The sequence below is a fragment of the Pelodiscus sinensis genome, chromosome 1 (genome assembly GCF_049634645.1).
Source record: "Pelodiscus sinensis isolate JC-2024 chromosome 1, ASM4963464v1, whole genome shotgun sequence".
NCBI lineage: Eukaryota > Metazoa > Chordata > Testudines > Trionychidae > Pelodiscus > Pelodiscus sinensis.
The window spans coordinates 249,496,249-249,519,940 of record NC_134711.1 but is presented as its reverse complement, the minus strand read 5'-3'; the positions used below and the strand labels follow the sequence as shown (position 1 = coordinate 249,519,940).

At 43.5% G+C, this 23,692-nt stretch overlaps 2 protein-coding genes and 1 long non-coding RNA gene across 4 annotated transcripts in view; 1 reads left to right on the top strand and 2 right to left on the bottom strand.

Moving 5' to 3' along the window:
• Positions 1–878, bottom strand: part of STK24 (serine/threonine kinase 24) — an 86,348-nt gene extending 85,470 nt beyond the window's left edge. The window contains exon 1 of the mRNA XM_075918782.1: positions 682–878. Coding sequence (XP_075774897.1) covers positions 682–723 — 42 coding nt within the window. The 5' untranslated portion in view covers positions 724–878. The remainder of the gene's footprint in view (positions 1–681) is intronic.
• Positions 879–921: 43 nt separating this feature from the next.
• Positions 922–23,526, top strand: LOC142826448 (uncharacterized). 2 transcript variants are annotated; one of them, XR_012900568.1, is made up of 4 exons: positions 922–1,196; positions 12,014–12,053; positions 20,049–20,286; positions 21,999–23,526. It is a non-coding gene; the product is annotated as an uncharacterized LOC142826448 (long non-coding RNA). The 2 variants fall into 2 exon arrangements; XR_012900567.1 differs by having other exon boundaries at positions 1,059–1,196; positions 20,049–22,126; positions 22,250–23,526.
• SLC15A1 (solute carrier family 15 member 1) overlaps positions 17,197–23,692 on the bottom strand; it is a 53,871-nt gene continuing 47,375 nt past the window's right edge. Inside the window, exons 21-23 of the mRNA XM_006128130.4 lie at positions 23,520–23,666; positions 21,786–21,893; positions 17,197–17,706 (exon numbers count right to left, since the gene is read on the bottom strand). Of these exons, the coding sequence (XP_006128192.1) occupies positions 17,512–17,706; positions 21,786–21,893; positions 23,520–23,666 (450 nt within the window). The 3' untranslated portion in view covers positions 17,197–17,511. The remainder of the gene's footprint in view (positions 17,707–21,785; positions 21,894–23,519; positions 23,667–23,692) is intronic.

Genomic DNA, 23,692 nt, shown 5'->3' with positions numbered 1-23,692 from the left:
CCTCAAAGTGGCATGTCATGAAGTAGCATCCAAGCTCTATTAAAGATACATGGGGTCCAATTAGAACAATACACAAACACTGACAGTTTTAAGGTTTCTCTGCGAGGGCTTTGTTATTTTATTTGAACTAATAATAAGACAAAGACAGACAAAGTAGGCAGGGATGCCTAGCCCAGGGATCATGAGCCCCTTGACAATTATTCAGAAACACATACCGGCCCTAACTAAGCAATTCACATGACAAAACAACCTCCACCCCCTCCTCCTCCCAAAGCGCATCCTGCAGGGCAACGCTTTTGCACTGCAGGGAGGGGTTGTGTTTCCAAAGTCAACGAGCCTCCCCCCCTTCGGGCGGCCTCTGGCTCTCCCGGAGCAAGGAAGGGAGCCAGGCGCACGGCCCAAGCACCTCCGCCTTGATTTAGCCAGGCGCTGGCAAAGCCGTTTGTTTCCCAATGACCGCCCCCACCCCGGGCACGGGCACTGATGGGCGGTGCCAGAGCAAAGTGGCTTTTCCCGGCAGCGGCACGACCGCCCCGAGGACCCCCAGCCGCACACGGGCCGCAGAGGCGGAACCTGGCAGCCCCCCCGCCCGCGGGCGTTTCCAGCAGTGCCGGGGCCCGCACGCCTCCCCTCCAGGCAGTTTATGCCGCAACCCCCGCCCGGGCGGGGCCAGAGTCTCACCGGCATCTCCCGCAGGCCGGGCTGCACCGGGGACTGAGTCATGGCGGCGCCGACGCGCGCTCCTCGGGGCTCTGCTCAGGCGGCTCTAGCGACTGGAATCAGCTCCTCGCCCCCTCCCCCACGCACGACTCGCCGAGCGTCTGCGGGCGGGAGCTCCCTGGCGCTCCTCGCCCCGCCCCGCTTCAGGTCCCGTCAGAGACTCAGCGTCGAACCCGAGCTCCCCATTCCCCTGCGCCGCGCGCGTAGAGCGGTCGTTACCGGTCCCGCGCGAAGGGGGGAGGAGGGGGCTGCTAACGTAACGCAAACCAGCTCGGGCGAGGGACAACGGCCGCCGTGCAAGGGGCGCGCGCGCTCTCGCCCCGCCCCCGAATGCCGGTAGCGGCACGAGGCGCTTGCCGGGCTTCGCGCCCGGATGATGGTGACCGGTCCGGGCTCGCGCAGATCCCCGCCGCCCTGCAGCTGCCAGCGGTGAATCGCCGCGGGAGGGGAGGTCGCGCCCGCGGGGGGTGTCTCGCGTGAGCGGTGTCTGGCCTTCGGGGCCGCGCGCGCGAGGGGCATGTGCCCCCGAAGACGGCTGGGGAGCGGTGTCTGGGGCAGTGTCCTGTGTCTGAGGGGGGCTCACTGGCGAAGGCAGGGCGTAGTGTTCCCTTGTCGTGAGTATCCGCCTAGGGCTGGAGCCTGAGCACAATGCGCAAAAACACCTACACCAGACATTGTGCTAACCTGCACCCTACTGCCATTTGGTCCCTTTTATCTGACATGCTGCAGTGATGTGCATTGGATTTACCTCACTGGCTTGGGAGCTCTTTCTCTAGATTGCCAACTAGCAAGTGAGAGAACTGCCAATGAGCCATTTGAGTAACTCTGACCTGTTATCAATATTTTTTCATCACACCCAGGGGCGGCCCTAGACTAGCTGCTAGCAACTGGCATCCTAGGCGAACCAAGCAATCGGCGCCTCCAACCCCAAGGGCAGATATAGACTGAGGTTTTTGGTTCTGTGGCTGGAGCCAAGGGGGCCGGGGATGGAGATCTGTGGCTGGGGAAAAGGGAGAGGGAACAGGGTACCAGTGGGGGGAGAGAGTCCCCTGCAACCGCCTCCTCCCCCAGAGGGAAGCTGGCACACGCCTCTCCTGGGACGACCCCCCTCGCTTCCGCGGCACAGGGGAAGCTGTTGCCTGCCTCCCCCAGGGCCGACCCCCCTCCTGTGGTGCGCCTCCTCCCCCGGGGCCGACCTGCTCCTCCCTCGGCATGGGGAACCCCTATGTACTGCTTCCCCCAGGGCCGACCCCCCCCCCTGCAGCCAGAGAACCCCCACATGTGCCTCTCCCAGGGCCGACCCCCCACCCCCTCCGCAGCGCAGGGGAGGCCGGCACGTGCCTACCCCGGGGCCAACCCCTCTCCTCCCGTACTGCGGGGAAACCCACGTGCGCCTGTTCCCCCGGGGTTGATCCCCCCTCTCACGGTGCAAGGAACCCCTGCGCATTGCCTCCCCTGGGGCCAACTCCCCACGCTCCTCCTCCGGGACCGACTCACCCCTCCTGCGGTGCAGGGAAGCCGCACTCCTCCTCCAGTGCTGAAGTCAGGCGTTGGGGGAAGGGGAAGTGGCAGGGAATTTGGCGCCCCATTTAACTTGGCGCTCTAGGCAGCTGCCAGGTTTGCCTATAGGCACGGGCTGCCCCGATCACACCAGTCATTTGTTATAACCTCACCTATGCAGAGGATATCATGCACACACAGAGGAGTTGATTTCCCTTTCACACCACTGTAAGACTGGGTCTAAATGTAAAAATTGAATTGATCTGTTTGTCCACATGTGGAAAAGCACACCTCCACTGTAGGACTTACCTGCATTGCTGAAAGAATGCTTCTGTAGATATAGGAGATGACACCATCACTCAGGGAGATGATGTTTCTATATCAATAGAAAATCTTTCAGTCAGTGTACGCTGCATCTGTATTATGGTGTTATGATAGCATAGCTACCACAACACACAAAAAAACAACAAAAGGTCTGGTAGCACTTTATAGACTAACGCAGTTAGACCCCTGTGGGGTCACGACGAATTTACAGAGGGGTTGCAGCTGGATCCGGTTTTTTTCTTGAAAGAATGTGTCTCTCTCCACATGTAAAAAAAACATGAAATACCGGACAGAAGCCCAGCAGGGGCAATTTTACCCTGCCTCATATGGCAGGGGCGGGGAGTGAGGAGCGCTGCAGAGTCTAGTGAAAGGGGGGCAGGAGGGAGCAGTCACCAGGCGCCACGTTGGGGGGGTGCCAGAGCGTGCGCTGCTCTGGCCAACGTGAGCAGCAGAGTCCGACAGCTGGCCACATGATGCTCCTGAGTCATGCTGTGAGCTGAGGCGGCCGGGCCGGGCTGGGCTTCAAGAGCAGCCACTTTGAAAGTAAGAGTTTCCTCGTGCCTGGCTCTGCAGTGGTGGGGGGGAGATTAGATTGGAGCATGCTCCGGGACTCTGAGGATGCCTCTCAGAGGGAGGAGGGAGTGCACTGGGATGGGGGGGTGCTGGGAGGCCTGCCTCAGGTGGAGGGGGGAGTGCACTGGGATGGGGGGGGATGAGGGCCTGGCTCAGGGAGGGCTGGGTGCAGTCCCAAACTGGACAAAGTGGTGCAACTTTTGCTTAACGACTTTTGCTTCCACCCCCCCCCCCCTTTTTCTTTTTTTTGCTTAACAACTTTGGTGAGGGTGCGGGGTGTCACACATTCATTTAGCATTTTAGGGGGTCGTGGTATCACAAAGTTTGAGAACCCCTGGACTAACAAAACATGTAGATCCGTGGTCACTAACAGGTTGATCGCGATTGACTGGTCGATCATGAGGCCTCGACCAGTCAATCGCGCCCCCATTTCCCTCCCACCCTCAAGAAGCCCCACTACCTACCTCAAGTGAAAATGGAGGTAATGTCGACTTCCCTGGGATGGACAGAAGTCCTGCAGCTTAGCGCCACTTCCGACGATTCTGGAAGTGCGCTAGCTGCTCTGCCAGGTGTACTGCGGAAGGGAGCATTGGCTCACTGCACCGCACAGGAGGAGTGAGTCAGCCCCGGGGCAGGCGCGCGGGGGGTGGGGGTCGGCCCCGGGGTAGGCATGCGTGGGGGTTCCCTGCGCCGGGGGGGGTCTGTGCGCAGGGCTTCCCTGTGCCGGGGGGGGGGTTGACCCCAGGGCAGGCACACGCAGGACTTCCCTGCGCCGGGGGAGCGTGTGAATTGGGCCCCGAGGAGGCACATGCTGGCTTCCCGTGGGGGGGGGGGGGGGGGGAGAATCCTGGGAGGTGGCAGATGCAGGGGACTCTCTGCTTCCACTGCCCCCCTCCTCCTGTTCCCATTGCCCCATTCCCACTCCCCACTGCCCAGTTCCCTCTCCCCAGCTACCGAACTCTGTCCCAATTCCCATCCCCACTTTTTGAACTCTGTCCCCATTCCCCTGTCCCGATCCACAGAACCCTGTCCCCACTGGCACCCTGTCCCCTGCCAAAGCACCCACTAGCACCCTTCCCCAGTACTATGTCCCCTGTTCCCACCAACACAGTTGGGACCACATTAGTGAAGCTTAGGGGGGGTGAAGGAGGGTTTTTTTGCATCTCACTTGTGTGGCCCCAACTGACTTTTCTTGGGTCAATGACCCCTGACTCAAGAAAGGTTCCCTGCCCTTCTGAGAAATAAAGAAAATGCAGAAACTTTTTGTTTGATACACTATTTGATTTAAAAATGAAGCCTAGCCAACAAACCCCAAACTGGGGCTAAGAACCCATCTGGCCACAGCATCATAACACTCCTGCGCTTACCTTTCCCCCAGACCCTACATCGGAGCCTATCATACACTGGAAACCCCTGTCCTGAGCCCCTCACATACCTCAACCCAAATTCCTGAACCCTCACATCCAGAAGTCTGTGGCTTGCTTAGTACCCTAACCCTACACTGCCCGGCCTGGCGCCCTCTCCTCAAGCCAGTGTCCTCTTATCCACCTTCTCCTACATCCAGATTTCCTCCCAGAACTTGCACCTCTCACCCCTTCCCACACCCAAATCCTTCATTCCCACTCTAGAGCCTACACATTCTGTCTCAACCCAGCAAGGTTACGGCTAGACTGCAGGAGTTTTTCAGGATTCCGGAGATATCCCAGAAAAACTCTTCTGTATCCACAGATGCATTTGTTCTTCCACTTCTTTTAGTGGAAGAGCAAACATGATCTTTCGGTCACCTCTATATTCCTCTTTCCACAAGGAATAAGGGGGCTTCCAAAAGAAGGGGTTTTTCTGACATTTGGTCCGGTCTAGACAGGCCAAATGTTGGAAAAACCTCTTCCTACAGAAGAATTGGGGAAAAAAGCAGCGGTATAAGGGTTGGGGATAGCAAGTGATGGAGAGGAGGAGAATAGAGAGGGTGGAGCTTCAAGGAAGGGGCGGGGTGGTAGATCTTGGCTTGTTCTGTCATTTAAGAAGTGATCTTGGGTGTGAAAAGGTTGGAGACCACTTACGTAGATGGTATCATGAGCTTTGGTGGGCACATGATACCATCTACATGTTTCGTTAGTCTATAAGGGTATGTCTACACTCGCCACCCTAGTTCGAACTAGGGTGGTTAATGTAGGCAACCGGAGTTGGAAATGATGCCCGGGATTTGAATTTCCCAGGCTTCATTTGCATATTGCCGGGCGCCACCATTTTTAAATGTCTGCTAGTTCGGACTCCGTGCCCGCGGCTATACGTGGCACGAACTAGGTAGTTCGGACTAGGCTTCCTAGTCCGAACTACCGGTACACCCCGTTCCACAGTACTAGGAAGCCTAGTCCAAACTACCTAGTTCGTGCCGCGGGTAGCCGCGGGCACGGAGTCCGAACTAGTGGACATTTAAAAACAGCGGCGCCCGGCAATATGCAAATGAAGCCCGGGAAATTCAAATCCCGGGCTTCATTTGCAACTCCGGTTGCATACATTAACCACCCTAGTTCGAACTAAGGCGGTAGTGTAGACATACCCTAAAGTGCTACCAGACCATTTGTTGTTTTTTTCTGTAACAGACTAACTGAGCTACCCCCTGAAGCTACCACAACACAGTTATGCTGATAGAATCTCTATAATGTGGACATACCACAAATAAGGAATAAACTCTCCCAATGTGTAGGAAAGAGAGGAACTGTGACAAGATCTCCAAAATCTGAATGATTCTTTTTTGAGTTTCAAGAAAGAGGAAACTAGCTCAAAATAGAAATTATTTATACAAAAAACAACACAAATAAGTGGGGACATAATTAGAAAGATCAAGACATAAAACAAGATTAAACAAAATAAGGACATAAAGAGTAACAAAAATATTTTATAAATACATTAGAAGCTTGAGAAAGACCAAGGTCCGTTATTCAATGAAGAGGGAAAGACAAAAACAGAAAACACAGCAATAGCTGAAGTATTAAATGCCTTTTTTATTTCAATTTTCACCAAAAAGGTTAGCTTTGATTGGACAACTAATCATTGTGAATGGAGTAGGCTCTGAGGCTAACATAGGGAAGAATAAGTTAGGGAAGAATAAGTTAAGAAGTGCTTAGTCAATTTAGGTATCAACAGGGCCTAATGAAATCCATCATATTCATATTAAAGTGGCGAGGAGTCCTGTGGCACCTTATAGACTAACCGAAGTGTTGGACCATAAGCTTTTGTGGGCAAAGACCCACTTCGTCAGATGCATGTCACGAAGTGGGTCTTTGCCCATGAAAGCTTATGCTCCAACACTTCGGTTAGTCTATAAGGTGCCACAGGACTCCTCACTGCTTTTGCAGATTCAGACTAACACGGCTACCCCTCTGATACTTGACATATTCACATAGTACTACTGGCTGAGAGATCTCGGAGCCATTAGTAAATATATAATCTGAGTACCCATGGAGTAGAGGAGATATCTCAGAAGACTGGAAAAGGGCAAATATAGAACCTATCTATCAACAAGGGAATAGAACAGCTCAGAGAATTATAGACCAGTCAGTGTAATTTAGTAACCAGAAAGAAAATGGAGCAAATAATCAAGCAATCAGTTTGTAAGCGTCTGGAAGATAAAAAGGTGAAAAGTTAACTAGTGATGTAAAAATCACATTTAATTGGCTAATCCGTTAAAGGGGGTGGGTTGGAGAGCCTCCTCTTCCCCCCCAGCACTGCAGGTACACCAAGACTTACTGTGGACAGAGGCTACTTCAGATGGTTGAAGCAGCCCTTGTCTGTGGTGGGCTCCCGGGTGGACTGGAGCAGAGCTGTTCCAGCTCCTGACGGTCAACATGGCTTTGTAAAGAAGTAATTGTGTCAAACCAACTGAATATCCTTCTTTGACAGGATAGCAAGCCTTATATATGTGGGGAAGCAGTAGATGCAATATATCTAGATGGGGGTCAGCAACCTTTTCAAACCTACATCAAAATTCAGAACAAGTGGCCAATAAAGAGCCATATAAGATTGCTCATTTGCATGACTGAAAATATACAACTTAATATTTATTGATAATCATGATTAATAGCATAAATGAAACATTGTACTCAATATTTTATTTAATGAGACTTCTGCTGCACATTTTTTAAAGCTTACATCATAACTGATCAAATCCAGCTTCATGCACACATTCAGGCTGTCTTCTGTCAATCTTGTGGCAAGGGGCTGAGGATGTGGGGGTGCAGTCATGATTTTATAGATCTCTATCATATCCCCCTTTAGTCTCCTCTTTTCTAAGATGAAAAGTACAAGTCTTTTTAATCTCTCTTCATATGGAACCCGTTCCAAACTCCTGATCATTTTGTTGCCCTTTTCAAAACCTTTTCTAATGCCAATATATCTTTTTTGAGCTGAGGCAACCACATCTGTATGCCGTATACAAGATGTGGGGGTATCATAGTTTTATATAGAGGTAAGATACTCTCTACCTTATTCTCTATCCCTTTTTTAATTATTCCTAAAATTCTATTTGCTTTTTTGACTGCTGCTGCACATTGAGTGGATGTTTTCAGAGAACTATCCACATTGACTCTTAAGATCTCTCTCTTGAGTAGTTGTAGGTAAATTAGCCTCCATCATATTATACGTATAGTTGGGATTATTTTTTCCAATGTTTATTACTTTGCATTTGTTAACATAAAATTTCATTTGCCATTTTGTTACCCAATCACTTAATTTGGTGAGATCTTTTTGAAGCTCTTCACAATCTGCTATGGTCTTAACCATCTTGAGTAGTTTAGTATCATCCACAAATGTTACGACCTCACTGTTTCTCCAGATCATTTATAAATAAATTGAATGGGATTGGTCCCAGGACAGACCCTTGGGGTTACCTCTCTCCATTTAGAAAACTTGTTTACTAGTTACCTCTCTCCATTCAGAAAACTTGTTTCCTGTCTTTTAACCAGTTCTCAAAGCATTAGAGGACCTTCCCTCTTATCCCATGACAACTTACTTTACTTAAGAGCCTTTAGTAAGGGACTTTGTCAAAGCCTTTCTAGAAATCTAAGTATACTATATCAACTGGATTCCCCTTGTCCCACTTGTTTTTGTGCCACGTCGCAGGCACCATGTAACACAGCTTCCTGCTCTTCCCATTCACCAGAAGGAAGCCTCCAGGAAGGATTCACAGGGGAAGACTTCAGGAAGTGTGTCCCAGGAAGGAAAAGGGCAGTGCACGCAGAACCTTTTTTGGTTCTGCTTGCTCTCTGCACACAGGATCTGGTGGGGAGGCTCACAGCTTTCTTTACCTGTCCCCTCATCCCCATGGGAAGGCATTACAATCTTACGGGGGCTGTAATGCTGTAGCACCAGCACTGGGTCCCTGATGTGAGAGGAACTGGGGGGACTGAGTTGAGGCTCCAGAAGAGCCATATCTGATTCCCTACTGAGCCATATTAGGCTTGTGAATCATAGGTTGCTGACTCCTGATATAGACTTTAATAAGGCTTTTGATATTGTTTCACCTGATCTTATAAACAACCTAGGAAAATATAGCCTAGAATAGATGAACTTACTATTAGGGAGGTGCACAACTAGTTGGAAAATTGTACTCAGAGAGTAGTTATGATTCATAATCAAGTGACAAGGACATATTAACCTGGGTCCTTCAGGGATCTGGCCTGGGTACAGTCCTATTCAATATTTATATAAATAATTTGGATAAATGGTTACACAATTACCTTCTTTTTAACATCCCTAACTTGCATTCAAGGCTGATTAAATGATCCAGTAGTTAGGTATATACAAAACTAGAAACTGACATAAGTTAATATTTTATCTTTGAGGTTAGTTTTTGTTGTATAATTCTGTGTCAGCCTGAAATACTAAGACTAAGTCAGCTTGTTAAGACTAAGGAGTCAAACTTAGATAAATATGCAAACTTTCATAACAGAACTCAAATGAAAAACTGTAATTAATAGACTTCCCATTATCTATTTTAGTTCATTTATATTACAAGAAAAAAACTGTTAAAGTGGAGTTAAGGTTAACCATGCCTGCCTATAACTCTAAGGCTACGTCTATACTGCAGGCTTTTTGTGCAAGAACAGTTGTTCTTGCACAAAAACTTCTGGATCGTCTACATTGCACGTGTGTTCGTGCGCAAATATATTTACAGTAAAGCATCAGAAGAGAGGGCTCCTTGCACAAGAGTTATTCCTCTCCCCGTGAACAATAAGCCCTCTTGCATAAGAAGGCAGTGTGGACGGGCAACAGGAGTTTCTTGTGCAAGAAAATCCTATGGTTAAAATGGCCATCAGAGCTTTCTTGCACAAGAGAGCATCCACACTACCATGGCAAGAAGCCTGCAGTGTAGACGTAGCCTAAGAGTTAGAAAGTCTATACAGTATATTGTATCGGAGGGGTAGCCGTGTTAGTCTGAATCTGCAAAAGCGGCGAGGAGTCCTGTGGCACCTTGCATCTGACGAAGTGGGTCTTTGCCCACGAAAGCTTATACTCCAACCCTTCAGTTAGTCTATAAGGTGCCACAGGATTCCTCGCCGCTTATACAGTATATTATAACTTATCTTCAAAAGTAAATACTATAAAGTAATTAAATATTACAACCACAAGGTTTGCATGGAAAAGTAAAGTGAAAGTACCCTAAACAACTTTAATTCCATCCCATGCCTCCTTTAGACCTTTCATCTTCAATACTGACTACAATTCAAGACCCATTCCCTTGCTATGCTGTGCAGTATTTACCATTCTGATTTATGTCTTGCTATCCACAATGTACGTGCTACGAACTTGATTACAACTGTCCTCCAGTATATCATTTCTCGTTTAGGATGGCAGTAAGGATAAGTGTATATTCAGACAGAGACAGGAGAGCAGAAATAGCTGATGCGCTGCAATGATGTGGAGGCTGTCATTCAGGACAGCCCCTGTTCTATCTACATACTAATTTTGTAATTCTATTTTTAAAATACGTTTATCTAGCAAGACTCGTTCTTTATAAATTCTTCCTCTGGTACTTAACAATTTCTGTTCCTGTGACATCTATCATGTTGGACTGAAAGAAAGCTACATAGAACCTAACTAGTTATTAGACAGATCCTGCCTACTCAGAATAGACCATTTTTCATTCTTGTAAAGTGGAGTTTTTTCAATCAAGCAAATATCTAATGCCTTTCCTTTGAGATTATTCTAATGCTAATCACAGAATTACATCTACTTTCTTCTATCCTGTTTCTGAAATGGAGTTCTCTGTGGAAACAAATACTCTCTGTGTTGCAGCTTGAATTTTCAGTTAAAAGTTGTTCTCTTCAATTATGCTTAAGCCTTTTTTTTTTCACTTCAGCCAAATGGTTATTCAGACTAGGATACTGAGTAAAAGATGTTCAGAAGGAAAAATGTACAAGCAAAAAAGGAGGAAAAATTGGAATTTGTAAAAGAAAATACCCCTTTTAAACAAATCCTGCATAAATTTGGACATAATCCTTGGACAGGACAGGGTCTTGCTGATGTCCATACCATTGCAGATTTAGAAGATAAATTGGCCAAATATTTCCTGGTATATAATCCTCTATGCTAGCTTTTCAAAAAAATGGGGGGGGGGGGGGAAGAGAAATAGAGGAAGCAACACAGGCTGTAAACTGGAAAGCTGCTCTACTGACAGGGAACAGGCAGTCAAGGGGTATGATTTGCTCGAACAAGTAAAGCAGGAAAATAAAGAATTGGAAAAAGATGTTGAAAACCTGGAAAAGAATGAAGCACCATCCCCAGTTGTTAAACAACAGACTGCAAGCAGATTCACAGTGCCTGAAGAGTGGGGACAGAAATAGAAAAAGTTGGCCCTGACAAATATAAAGGATGAGGTCCACTTGCATTGCAACCAGAATCCTATGAGGGTCAAGCCCAAAAGAACGAAGGCTAGTGACTCCATTCTTCCCTTGTATAGGGTGTTAAGGGTACATGACAAATAAGGCTAAAAGTTGCTAGTAAAAACAAACTGGGCACATTGGTGCAAAAATTCAGAAACAAAACCCTCATGAAGAGGAGAAGAGGTAAACTATATCTTAGCTGACTGCAGAAATGAACATTTGGATTTACTCAAGAAAAGGAACCAGAAAGTGTGGGGACTAGTTAAGGAGCCCACCCTTCTTGCTAAATTAGTAAGGGACAAAACCTGTGTCCATGAAAAGGGGCCATTCAGCAGAAATCAGAAATCAGAGAAAGCAGAATCAGACCCAGACAGATAAGAAATCAAACAAATGTGAGAATGGGTAAGAGGTTTGGACCCCTGAGAGCACAGTGGCAGGAATAAGGGAAGGTGGCAAGTACAAGCATTGGAGATTTAAATTCTTGGAAAATTACTTGGAATGGTGATATCTAAACTAATGAAGTTTTCATTTGAAGGACAAAGCAAGTGATTAAGGGAAAGAGAGTGAGACATTAACTGTGTGGAGTCTGGAAGGAATTGAGCAATTGTTGTAATATGCTAGTAGGAAAAGTGTTCTAAGAAAATTTATGCTAATGTTATCGTTTAATCCTGGGATAAATTTAATGTTTATAAAGTAACCCTGTGACAATGTATAATACATATGATTTTGTTTTGCAAAAGGAAAACCTTTTAATTATAATGAAGTGGTAGTTGGAAACTGAGGTACACCACTTTATTAATTTAATGATAACACAGTGGGATAATTCACACTCAAATCATAAAGGAAAAATTTATTAAAGCTTGGTCTGCTTATAAAACAAAATAATAAGGAAGTATTGGGGAACTGCAGGCAAATAAAGACATCAGCAAGAATATCTGTAAAATAAAGAAGTATGTTAAGACATAATGTGCCACCCCAATGGGGGTAGAAAAATGTTTTCTTTTGTCTTTCAGAAAATCAGGAAGAGTTGGTACTATCTGAAGAGCAATCAAGGTTAATATGGATTTGTTGTTGCAACAAAAATTGTGTTTCATGTGTTGTTGTGTCTCGTGTTGTTTTGTTTGTTCTGTGTTATTTGTCTCAATTCTAGCATTATTGTGTATTATTTTGGAAAAAGAGAGGATACTGTAGTAAGCAAGAAAAAAAATCAATGACTTTCTAATCAGACCTCTTCCTGTCACTACCCACCTCCTGCCAAATTGTTAATTAAATGCTTATCTCCATGGTGGTCCACCTAAGGAGCAAGGATCAGGCGGTGGCATGGTTGTTGTTGCAGACTTGCTGGGATTGGCAAGCTACTAAAGTTGATTCTGAAACTATGTAAGTAAAGCAGAAGTTGGAGTGGGTAGGTACAAAAATAAACTGTGTTGCAAGTAAAGAGGTGCAGGCACAGGAAACTTAAATTCCTGTGAATGGTAACAGCTTGGTATGGTAACGGTTTAAGCTAGTAAAGGTAATATTTTAAAGAATAAGCAGTTACCCAAAGTGATATGAAACACAAATAACAGATAAATCACAGGTGTGGAGGTGTCCCTGTTCCTAAAGCACATGCAGGGACAGTAATGGGAAACACGCATGCCCTCCCTGCTATAACCACAGGATGGACTGGTAAACAGGAGGTCATCATTGCCACAGGTGCAGGGCACACTTATTGGCTGTGTCTAAACTAACATGATTTTGCAGAAATACTTTTAATGGAAAAGTTTTTCCATTAAAAGTATTTCTGCAAAAGAGCGTCTAGATTGGCAAGTGCCTTTGCGCAAAAGATTTGCTTTTGCGCAAAAGCATCCGTGCCCAGTATAGACACGCTTTTGCGCAAGAAAGCTCCGATGGCCATTTTAGCCATCGGGCTTTCTTGCGCAAAACATTAAGGTGCCTGTCTACACTGGCCCTCTTGCACAAGTATTCTTGCGCAAGAGGACTTATCCCTGAGCCGGAGCATCAAAGGATTTGCGCAAGAAGCACTGAATTCTTACATTAGAACGTCAGTGCTCTTGTGCAAATTCAAGCAGCCAGTGTAGACAGCTTTTGCACAAAATCTTGCCAGTCTAGACGCACCCATTGGGTCTTAATCCCTTATAACAACTTACTTTTTGTGCCGGGGTATATTTAAAATCCTGAGAATATTTTTGTATTTTCTCTGCATGTGCTGTTAATCCTACGCTCATAGATGGTGGAAGCGTTTAAAGGTTAACATATTGTTATTCAAAGAAGAATACGTGTAAAAACAATTTCTGCTCCATGTCTGATAGGTCAACTTGACCTGTCCTCCCACGGCTCAAATACTGTATGGGGCAAGAACCACTCTTCTCCATAATCAGCCATTTACTGATTGGTAACTTGGACCAAATTGTATGATGGGTCTATCAAAATCAGGAGATCAGTGAATTGACTAAAACTACACACACAAAAATTCAGGCTAGATGCATGGCCATGCTTCATTAAGGAGAGAAGAATACTTAGAATAGTGGGCCAGGCTCAAAAATTAAGTGTTCATCACTGGTGTATTTATGATGTATTTAGAGGATAGTCACCCACCTGGACTATGGCCTTAAACATAGCCTTATACCCCATCATTGTTATACTGATACTAATAATGATTATGTTTATCATTATGTGTTGTTGGAGCAAAACAATGTATGTTAAATTGAAATCACAAGCCTATGTAATGTCTTAATATATATTGCCATGAAACAGTTACAAAATATTTAAGAATGTAACCACTCAAGAAGGCTACGTCTACACTGGCCCCTTTTCCGGAAGGGGCATGTAAATTTCACTAGTCGTCGTAGGGAAATCCGCGGGGGATTTAAATATCCCCCGCGGCATTTAAATAAAAATGTCCGCCGCTTTTTTCCGGCTTTTAAAAAAGCCGGAAAAGAGCGTCTAGACTGGCCCCGATCCTCCGGAAAAAGTGCCCTTTTCCGGAGGCTCTTATTCTTACTTCAAAGTAAGAATAAGAGCCTCCGGAAAAGGGCACTTTTTCCGGAGGATCGGGGCCAGTCTAGACGCTCTTTTCCGGCTTTTTTAAAAGCCGGAAAAAAGCGGCGGACATTTTTATTTAAATGCCGCGGGGGATATTTAAATCCCCCGCGGATTTCCCTACGACGACTAGTGAAATTTACATGCCCCTTCCGGAAAAGGGGCCAGTGTAGACGTAGCCGAATTGTTCTTGAAGAGTTAAAAGGGGAACAATGTAGTCCTGGAACTTTGAAACTCATAAGTCAGTTACTTATAATGAATGGATGTTATAGCAAAAGTTTTGAATTAAATTTAAATACAAGATGTAGGCCTCAGACAGGCCAGGCAGCTTTGTTAACTTAGCTCCAGCTCTGTTTGATGTTAGCATGTTCTGAAGTTAAAGTGAAGGAATTAGCATTGCCAGATGGTTTAACCCAAAAGAGTGAACACTTCCCTCCTCCCGCCCCCCAAAAAAAAACACTGAAAAAAAAAATTCTGTTGAGAAAATAAAAAATCAGCATGGCCCTTTTCAGAAGAGGCTTTTTGCTGGAGGCCATTTTGTTTTTCTATTCCAGCCACAAGACAAGCCCCTGTGGAACCAGGTAAGCAGGATAGAGTTGGGGGAGTGTGAGGGCATCAGAGGGGCCTGGCAAGGGGCCCAGCGGGGAGGTTGAGGGCTGAGCGGTTGCTGGGTGTGTCGTAGGCTTGCCAGGTGTCCAGTATTTTCGCCTCCTGGCAGGGGGAAAAAATCAGAAAATTCCAGACATTTTAGGTGTCCAGTATTTTCTGAATTTTTTTTTACCAGACAGAAGGCGAAAATACTGGATTGTCTGGGTCAATATCGGACACCTGGCAACCCTAGAAGGGATGGAATATTGTAATGCATAGTGATGTTAATATTAGGTAAGGCCTTGTAATAGATAAAAAGAAGTTTAATGTTGAAAGACTTTGTAACTTTGTTAAAGTGACTAGAAGTACTATAGGAATAACTAATTGCAAAATTGTACTTACAGAATGTGAAAATAGCTCCCTTAGGGGGGAAGTGAAATTCCTGTATAAAATACCAGAATTTTTTATAGTTTATATGTATGGTATGGTTAACAAAAAAACCAAAAAACAACCCTAGCTATTTAAATGTATAGCTAACGTACTTTGTGAGATTAGGAGGTGTGGCTACCTTTTCGTGTTATCATCTTGTTCTAATATTAATATTGTATTATCATCTTGTTCTAATAAGCACACTAAAATAATGCTTATAACTTATAAATAATACTTATAACTATTTGATTACTTACCCACTATTTTGTTTCAGCCATATACTGAGTTCCAGTTACTTAGTACTTAGCCAGATGATACAACTAAATAGTAGTGCACCACCAGTGAAAACATGTTTATGAAATACTCATGAATATTTCAAGGAAGTAACTGTAGTGCAGAAAATGCTATATGGCTGATATAAAGTCTAATTGCATTGTTTATCATAGTTGTCCATGTAGCAAGCTACTTAAAAATTTCCTGATAATATTGTTGTATATCTGCAAGTCAACTGATTATCTAATTTAAATAAGGAAATGGATGTGGATTACTTAATGTTTTCAGAGAAGAATAAAGTTAAAATATAATTCAATAAGAATCAGGAACATGTATTTTAAGAAAATGAGAAAGATGCAATTGTTTTATGTTTTTGATTGGATTTGCACAGATATTTGAGCTCAGATAACGAGGCAAGTTTCTGTTAACTTCTTGAGTAGTCTTCTGAACTGTAAAACTCTTCCTGTGCCCATTCCTTCCCTGAGCATGACAACTTTTTCAAGTGGGCCTTGCAACATTATATTTTCTTTTCAAAGCAAGTTAAAAATAAATCATCTACCTCTGAACCAAATAACCAAGAAGCCTGCTCTTTAGTCTTTTGTTCAGCATAAAATGTCACCCTACAGTGTTCCCTAAAATGCTAACTGCTCACATATTCACTGAAGATTTATCCCTTTTATCTTATTTAAATTCTTCCCCATATACATACCTCCATGCCTACTAGAGTAGCATATGATGTAACTGTGTATACTTATCTGTATATGCCTTTTTCTACCGATTATTTTAATATTAAAAGAAAAGAGTTGACAGTCTACTAATAAGTGCTACATTTGGTAAGGACAACTCTTTGGGCAGAAGATGTTATCCTCATTGGAAACTACCTGCTTCTGTTTGTAAATTTAGTGGACAAAGAAAAGGCTGGGGCTATGTCTAGACTGCAGACTTCTTTCGGAAGAAGCTTTTCCGGAAGAGATCTTCCGAAAAAACTTCTTCCGAAAGAGCATGTCTACACTGCCAAAGTGCATCGAAAAAGCAATCTTCTTTTCGAAAGTTAGCATCCACACTGAATGGACGCTATCTCGCATTTAAACTGTGATTACTGTGGTTGGAGTGGCCACCAGGGCACCTGTGCTTTTCCCTCTTCCCCGTCCACACGCTCCTTTTTCCGAAAGAGCTCTCTTGGAAAAAAGCTTTTTCCTCATAGAAGGAGGATTACCAATGCTGGAAAACCCCCTCTGTTCTTTCAGTTTTCTTTCGAAAGAATGTGATTGCAGTGTGGATGTAACTGAAGTTTTTTCCGAAAAAACTCTGTAGTGTAGACACCTGACAGAGGTGCCTGTTGTAACATCTTGACAAATCCACTCCAAGTAAAGTAGGGGTCTAAAGTTCTTCCTTAGTTGAAAACACTATATTCAATTCCTTTTCCCCCCCTCAAAGAAATACCTCAAACTACAGTATATTGTTAGTAGGTGAGTTTTATTTTATTTTATTTTATTCAGAGTTCAGTTCTCTTTTATCTTCATCTTGGTGACTGCTTGAGTCTAAAACATTTGGTTAAAGTTACCAGTAGTTAATTGGGTAGGGAGAGTGTACAGGTGAATTGGAGGGGTCTAGACTGTAATACTAACTGGTATTACATATACAGTATGCACATATACAGTATGTGCAGGTTTCTATAATTATTCAATTCATTTTTGTATTCATTATTTCTAAGACAGTTTTAAAAAGGATCAGTTTTTCCTGAATAACTGTGGGCTGCTTGGGCTGTCCAAACAGTATGGCTTTATTGAATATTTCCTGGCAATATTTGCCTTTTCACAATATAAAATTAAAATACAATATAAAAATAACACATTTTCATCACAGGAACTCTTCAGCACTGTCAAGTGCAATTTCAGCAGTTTAATGCTTTGAGACTGAAGCTTCAGATCCATTTTTAAAGTGCAAATTCTTCTGAGAGCAACTTTCCAGAGTTTTCTGAGGGTATCATGTTCTGTGTACAAGACTAAGCTCTTGATCTTGCTCCTCAGGATGATCTGCATTTTAAATGAGGAATGCTCTTTTCCCCCTTACCCAGGGGAAAGCCCATCCAACTGTGGATTAGATACTCCAGTATTTTTAGTGTGGCTGTAGTTAGTGGGGTGCCATAAATTTACATCATGCAGCTCTGAATACACCTTTACATCTCAGTCTGAGAGATAGGATTTTTTAAAATGGAACCGGGCCATTTCTCATTGTCCATATTCTTCTTTTCTTCATCATCAATTTGAGATTCAATCTCAGCTGGATCCACATATGTGTAAAAATAAGCCATGACCGAAAAAATAATGCAAACTGCCATCAGTAAGGCAGCAAATAGCACATATTCTGCCCACTGTAAAGAAACAAACATTAACATTATTTATCTATAAACATTTCTATGGTTCACTATCATGATGCTATCTTTCTGCAAACAAGCAGACATTCCTGAATGGGTTCTAAAGCTCTACTATATATTTTAGAGAGTTTGTCTGTTTGATCAAGAACTCCTCCTAAATGGTAAGAGCTAGGATCACCAAATTTGGTTTATAGCTTCTCTTAGGCTACGTCTACACTGCAGGCTTCTTGCGCAAGAACTTTTTGTATAAGAGTTCTTGTGCAAAAGTTCTTGCCCAAGAGCGTGTCCACATTGCCATGTCCTTTTGCGCAAGACCATCCATGGCAGTGTGGACACTCTCTTATGTAAGAAAGCTCTGATGGCCATTTTAGCCATAGGGGTTTCTTACGCAAGAAACCCCTGTTCCCATCCACACTGCCTTTTTGCGCAAGAGGGCTTATTCCTTATAGGGAGCGGAATAACTCTTGTGCAAGAAGCCCTCTCTTCTAATGCTTTACTGTAAATTTACTTGCGCAAGAGCATGCGTGCAGATGCTCCAAAAGTTTTTGAGCAAGTACATCTGTTCTTGTGCAAAAAGCCTACAGTGTAGACGTAGCCCTGTTGTAATGTAAAGCAAGGAAAGGGTTTGGCTATGCCAGGAAAATAGGATCTGCCTGGAGTGGGATTGCTTCTCATAAATCCAAACAGGAAGGAGGCAGAATCACCAAATCAAGTGCAATTCTCAAAATTACATAACTCACCAAATGTCAAAAGCGACTGAACAAAGATAAGCCAGTAATAATAAAATGAACCTGAAATAGAATTGCTTCTCAATAAATGTTACAGAAAATAGATAAAATGGAAAAAATTGGAGTTGTGCTTTGTTTTGCCATGGCTAAATCAATGCTTAAAGTTTGAAAACTAGAAGAAAATGTTATTGGAAACCAAATTAACTATAACCTTTTTTGGTTAAAACACAGCAAATGATAAGAGTTCATAGGGCTGAAGAAAAAAATGCACTTGATGGAATTGCCATCTAAAAAATGTACTAAAAAATTAAACATTTAAACAATCCCCTTAAAATAAAAGTATTTTAGAAACTATAATCATTTAAATAAAGCATACATATTTTCCTTTTATTAAAACAATAATTTAAGGATCCTAGCAATAGCAGGTAAATCTGCGAGTAGAAAATAATTACACACACACACACACACACACGGCTTTAGAAGGGACCAGGTACCCAATTAAAGTACTTTTGAGATCCATCTAGCTATCACATATGCATCTAAAAATAACCCAAAGTTTATAGGCTGGGCATGTTGAGAGTACTCTGCAGTTTGTTTCAGATGATCCTGTAGAGTTACTGGTTAACTACAGATGAATCTGTGTACAGTTCTCTGTCTAAAAAGACTGGCACCATGATAGCTATCCCTGTGCAGTGGTTTTCAACCTCTGTTCGTTTGCAGACCCCTAAAATTACAAATGGAGGTGCAGCCCCCTTTGAAAATCTTAAACATAGTCTACAGACCCCCAGGGTCTGCAGACTACAGATTGAAAACCACTGCCTAATACAGATGTGGGCAATAATTGTTGATGGGGAAGCCACTCCAAGAATGTAGTAAGTGTTCAAGGGCGGCACCTTTCTATGAATAGTTGAGGGTCTGGGCCAGAAGTTGGGTACAGGAAGTAGCTCTGGCTAGTGGATCTGTGCAAGAGAGGGTGTGGGGTCTGGGAGGGAGTTTGAGCAAAGGAGGGGGTTGTGACCTAGGGCAGATGATTGGGGGGGGGCAGAGACTAGGATGGAGTTATGACCAGGGGCAAGGACATAGGAAGGGGTGCAGAGACTTTGGGTTGTGAGCAGGGGCAATGGATTGGGGTGTGAGACAGGATAGGGGATCAAGCATAGATTCTGGCCAGGAGGCACTTCCGTAGGCAAAAATGCATATGCTGGCCCCAGCAACCAGCCGCCTTGAGTGGCATGTGGGGACGTGGCAGGCAAGGTCCCCATTGATCGGCAGGACATTGGCAGCCCAGAGTATCATGGCTAGCTGGATCTGAAAGTTTCTTGGGCTGGATCTGGCCCATGGGTTGTATTTTCCCTCCTCCTGGCTTGATGGGAGCTGAACAGGCATGATTCTAGTCTCACAGAAGTCTATGGCAAAGCTTCCACTGATTGCAGTGAGTGAAACTCAAATGCTAACAGGTACTCAACCTTTCTGTGACAGCACTTAGCATAACAGGACCCTGGTGATGACTAAGTCTCCTAAGCACTACAGTAATAATACAACTATATAATACAATAATTACTTAAGCAGGAAAAACCTTAATTAACTGTGTTTTGTTCTCTTGCTGTTCAGCTTGGCAGGGCTCAGAAATGCCATAAAAACCCACGTGCAAAGGGGAGTCATTTCCACCCGCAAACTGAAGACTAATTAAAGAATGGCACTGATGCTTTTGAAGGGATCCTGTACAGTCCTCTTTGGCCAGAAGAACAGTGACTCTGATGCCAGGGGCAGGTGGCTAGAGGTTTTTGAAATAATGGGAGTGAAGAAGGGGACTCTATGGGCTTCATCTATGGCCAGGAGAGGAACTCTGGTGTGTTGAAATTAAAAATACTTCAAGGTGTTTTTCACTGGGTGCCCTATTGTTGTCTGCCCAGCTAAGCTTCGTTCATTTGCAGGAGTGGTCTCCCTTTTCTGGTTGTTGTAGTAATTTATTTTAGAGGTTGCTAACATGATTTGCAACTTTAGTTGCAGACTAAACAGATCTGGCCTTTTCATAAACAGAACAGGAATTAGATCTAGAAAAAGCTGGGGGGGACAACAGCTATTAGGAACTCCTAATAGGATTTAAAAAAAAAAGAGAACTGTTTTAAAATACATCTTATAAGAACCAGAGTGTTCCAGCAGAATCTTAAGAAGATGCTCCAAACTCCAAGCCACCAACCTTTTCTGTCCATTTTGATAAGGGAAGCAACTCCCTCAGGTATGTAACCCGGAATTTGGAGAAGTTTCCTCCTGAGAATTGCATCTTAATACAACACCCAGAAAATCTGGCCACTGTGTTCTTTAGAGTTATACACACCAGATTTTATCTAAATAAATCATAGCATCTTGTGAGATGTTAATTACCCAATTATATCAGTGTTCTTCATATAGGCTTCATCTAGACTGCAAGCCTCTTTCGAAAAAGAGCATCTAGTCTACAACCAGTACTTTTAAAAAGCAAGCTGCTTTTTCAAAAGAGAGCACCCCGGCAGTCTGGACACTTTCGAAAAAAGGCATTATTCCTCATAAAACGAAGTTTTCCGTGTAAAAAAAAAAATGCATTCTTTCGATTTACTTTCAAAAGAATGCAGCAGCAGTCTAGATGTAGAGGAAGTTGTTTTGAAAAAAGGCCACTTTAAAAATAAACCTCTGTAGTCTAGACACACCCATGGTTTAGCGAGGCCTTTACATCTGAACTGAGGTCACTCAATTGTAAGTGGTAATTCTGTATGGCTGATTGTGGGTTTCAAGTGATTCTCCTCTAGCTAGTATTTTTTTAATCATATGCTCATGTCCTGTTATAATAATTACAAATCCTCTGTAGTAATGAAGAGATGCAAAAAGGTTATGAGGCTTATCTATGATAGTTTTCCCTGTACCATAGCTGTATAAAATATTGGACTGATAGAATATAGTAAAAAATAATAATACAATATACTAGTACAGTAGGGGTGAGGAACCTTTTTGGGGCTGGGGGCTGTAGACTCACAGAAAAATCAGTTGTGGGGCTACACACAAGTGAAAACCAAAAAAACAGAAAAAACAAACCACTTATCACTAACATGGCACCTGACTGAGAAGCAGAAAGCCACTCCCCACTTCTCCTTGCATACCAGTGCTGAGGCAGGCCCAGGCTAGTAGATCTTGTGTGCTTCAGCCCTGCAGGGGAGTGGCAGAAGTGGTGGAGTTCCAGCACAGATTCCCCAAACTTGGGGCGAGAACCCTGAGCCTTGAAGGCTGCATCCAGGCAAGCTGGGGGCCACAACTAGCCCTCAGGTCTTAGGTTCCCCACCAATGCAGTATAGTTTTGTGCTAATGTCTATTTACCTGTTCACTGAGTTTTGATGCCCCAGCCACAATGAGAACAATGATGTTACCAACAGCCACAGTCAGAAGCCAGCCTGCCTGTAGCACAGATTTCATATTGGAAGGTGCCTGCAGAAACAAGATATTTAATTGAATTGCTTTGCATCTTAACACATCTTATAAAAGTAAATCTTGTAGTTCCATGTTTGATCTTCAAAGTTTAGATGTTTACAGAATCACAGAACTGGAAGGAATCTCTAAAGGTCATCAAGTCCAGACCCCTGCACTCATGACAAGACTGAGCACCATCTAGACCATCCGTAACAACTTTCAAGTATCTAAAATATTATTACAAAGAGGAGGTAGAAACAACCTTAAAAATCTCCAATAATGGAGATTCCACCACCCCCCTATTCAATTTATTCCAGTGCTTATCCATCTCAATAGTTAAGAAATTTACTGTTTTTGCATTATTTTTGCTATAGTGCCACACTGTTGACTCTTTTCTAGCTTGTGGTCTGCTATGCCCCCTCAGACCCGTTTCTGCAACACTCCATCATAGGTAATAATTTCCCATTTTGTATGTGTGCAACTGATTGTTACTTCTTAAGTGGAGAATTTTGAATTTGTCTTTATTGAATGTAATCCTATTTACCTCAGACCATTTTTCCAGTTTATCCAGATCATTTTGAATTTTAACTGATTCTTAATATTAACCTCAAATACTGTTTGTTTGGTTTTTTTAATTTAAAAATTATGGGAATGGGAAAGAAAGATTGTGGGAGCAGTACATTTCCAATATTCCTTATAATTCTGCACATATTATGTACAATGATTGATTAACAAGCATATTTTACATATGACAAACTCAGGCACAAAATTGTTCACAATAACACATCAAATTATAGTTGTCTAGGTACTTATACTGTATCCATCGTAACAGTATACGAGCACAACATATTACAGTACATATATTCTTTATCAAAATGAAAGGAAAAGGACATAAAAAAGAAAAAAAAATGGCTAATATGTAGACAAGTTTGCTACGTCTAGACTGGCATGATTTTCCGCAAATGCTTTTAACAGAAAAGTTTTTCTGTTAAAAGCATTTGCGGAAAAGAGCGTCTAGATTGGCACGGATGCTTTTGCACAAAAGCACTTTTTGCAGAAAATCGTCCGTGCCAATCTAGACACGGTTTTGCGCAAGAAAGCCCCGATCGCCATTTTCGCCATCGGGGCTTTTTTGCGCAAAACAGTTTTTAACTGTCTACACTGGCCCTCTTGCACAAAAGCATTTGCACAAGAGGGCTTTTTCCCGAGCGGGAGCAGCATAGTATTTGCGGAAGAACACTGACAATCTTACATCACATCGTCAGTGTTCTTGCGGAAATTCAGGCGGCCAGTGTAGACAGTTGGCAAGTTTTTAAAAACTTGCCAGTCTAGACGCAGCCGTTGAGTATCTTAAAAATAGGGGGAGAGGAATTATTTAGGGTGATTCAAAGAGGCACACAATTAAACGGATTCAAAAGTCTTTTACTTCAGAGTAAGTCAGGTTCGCTTTGAGTTTAAATTGAATAGGGACACTTTTAAGGTAAAAATTAAAATCTGGTAAGTATTCTGATTCACATAGATGGTGGTGGTGGTAACTATTTTTCTTTATGTGATAGTCTAATTGTCTTTCTGTTTGCTTGGTAAGATCATTACATTAATCAGTAAAAGGTAAAGCAAAATCTAACATAATTGACTGAAACCTACCTGAGAATAGGAAAATGACAGTCCAGTGACAGAGAAGACCACTTCTCCACATGTTATAATGAAATACTGAGGGATCTGCCAAGCCATATGAACTGTATTGGGCTGGATATCTTCAACGTATCTGAGTCCTAGTGTGTCGTTATTACACTAAAATAATAATAATGAAAATACAC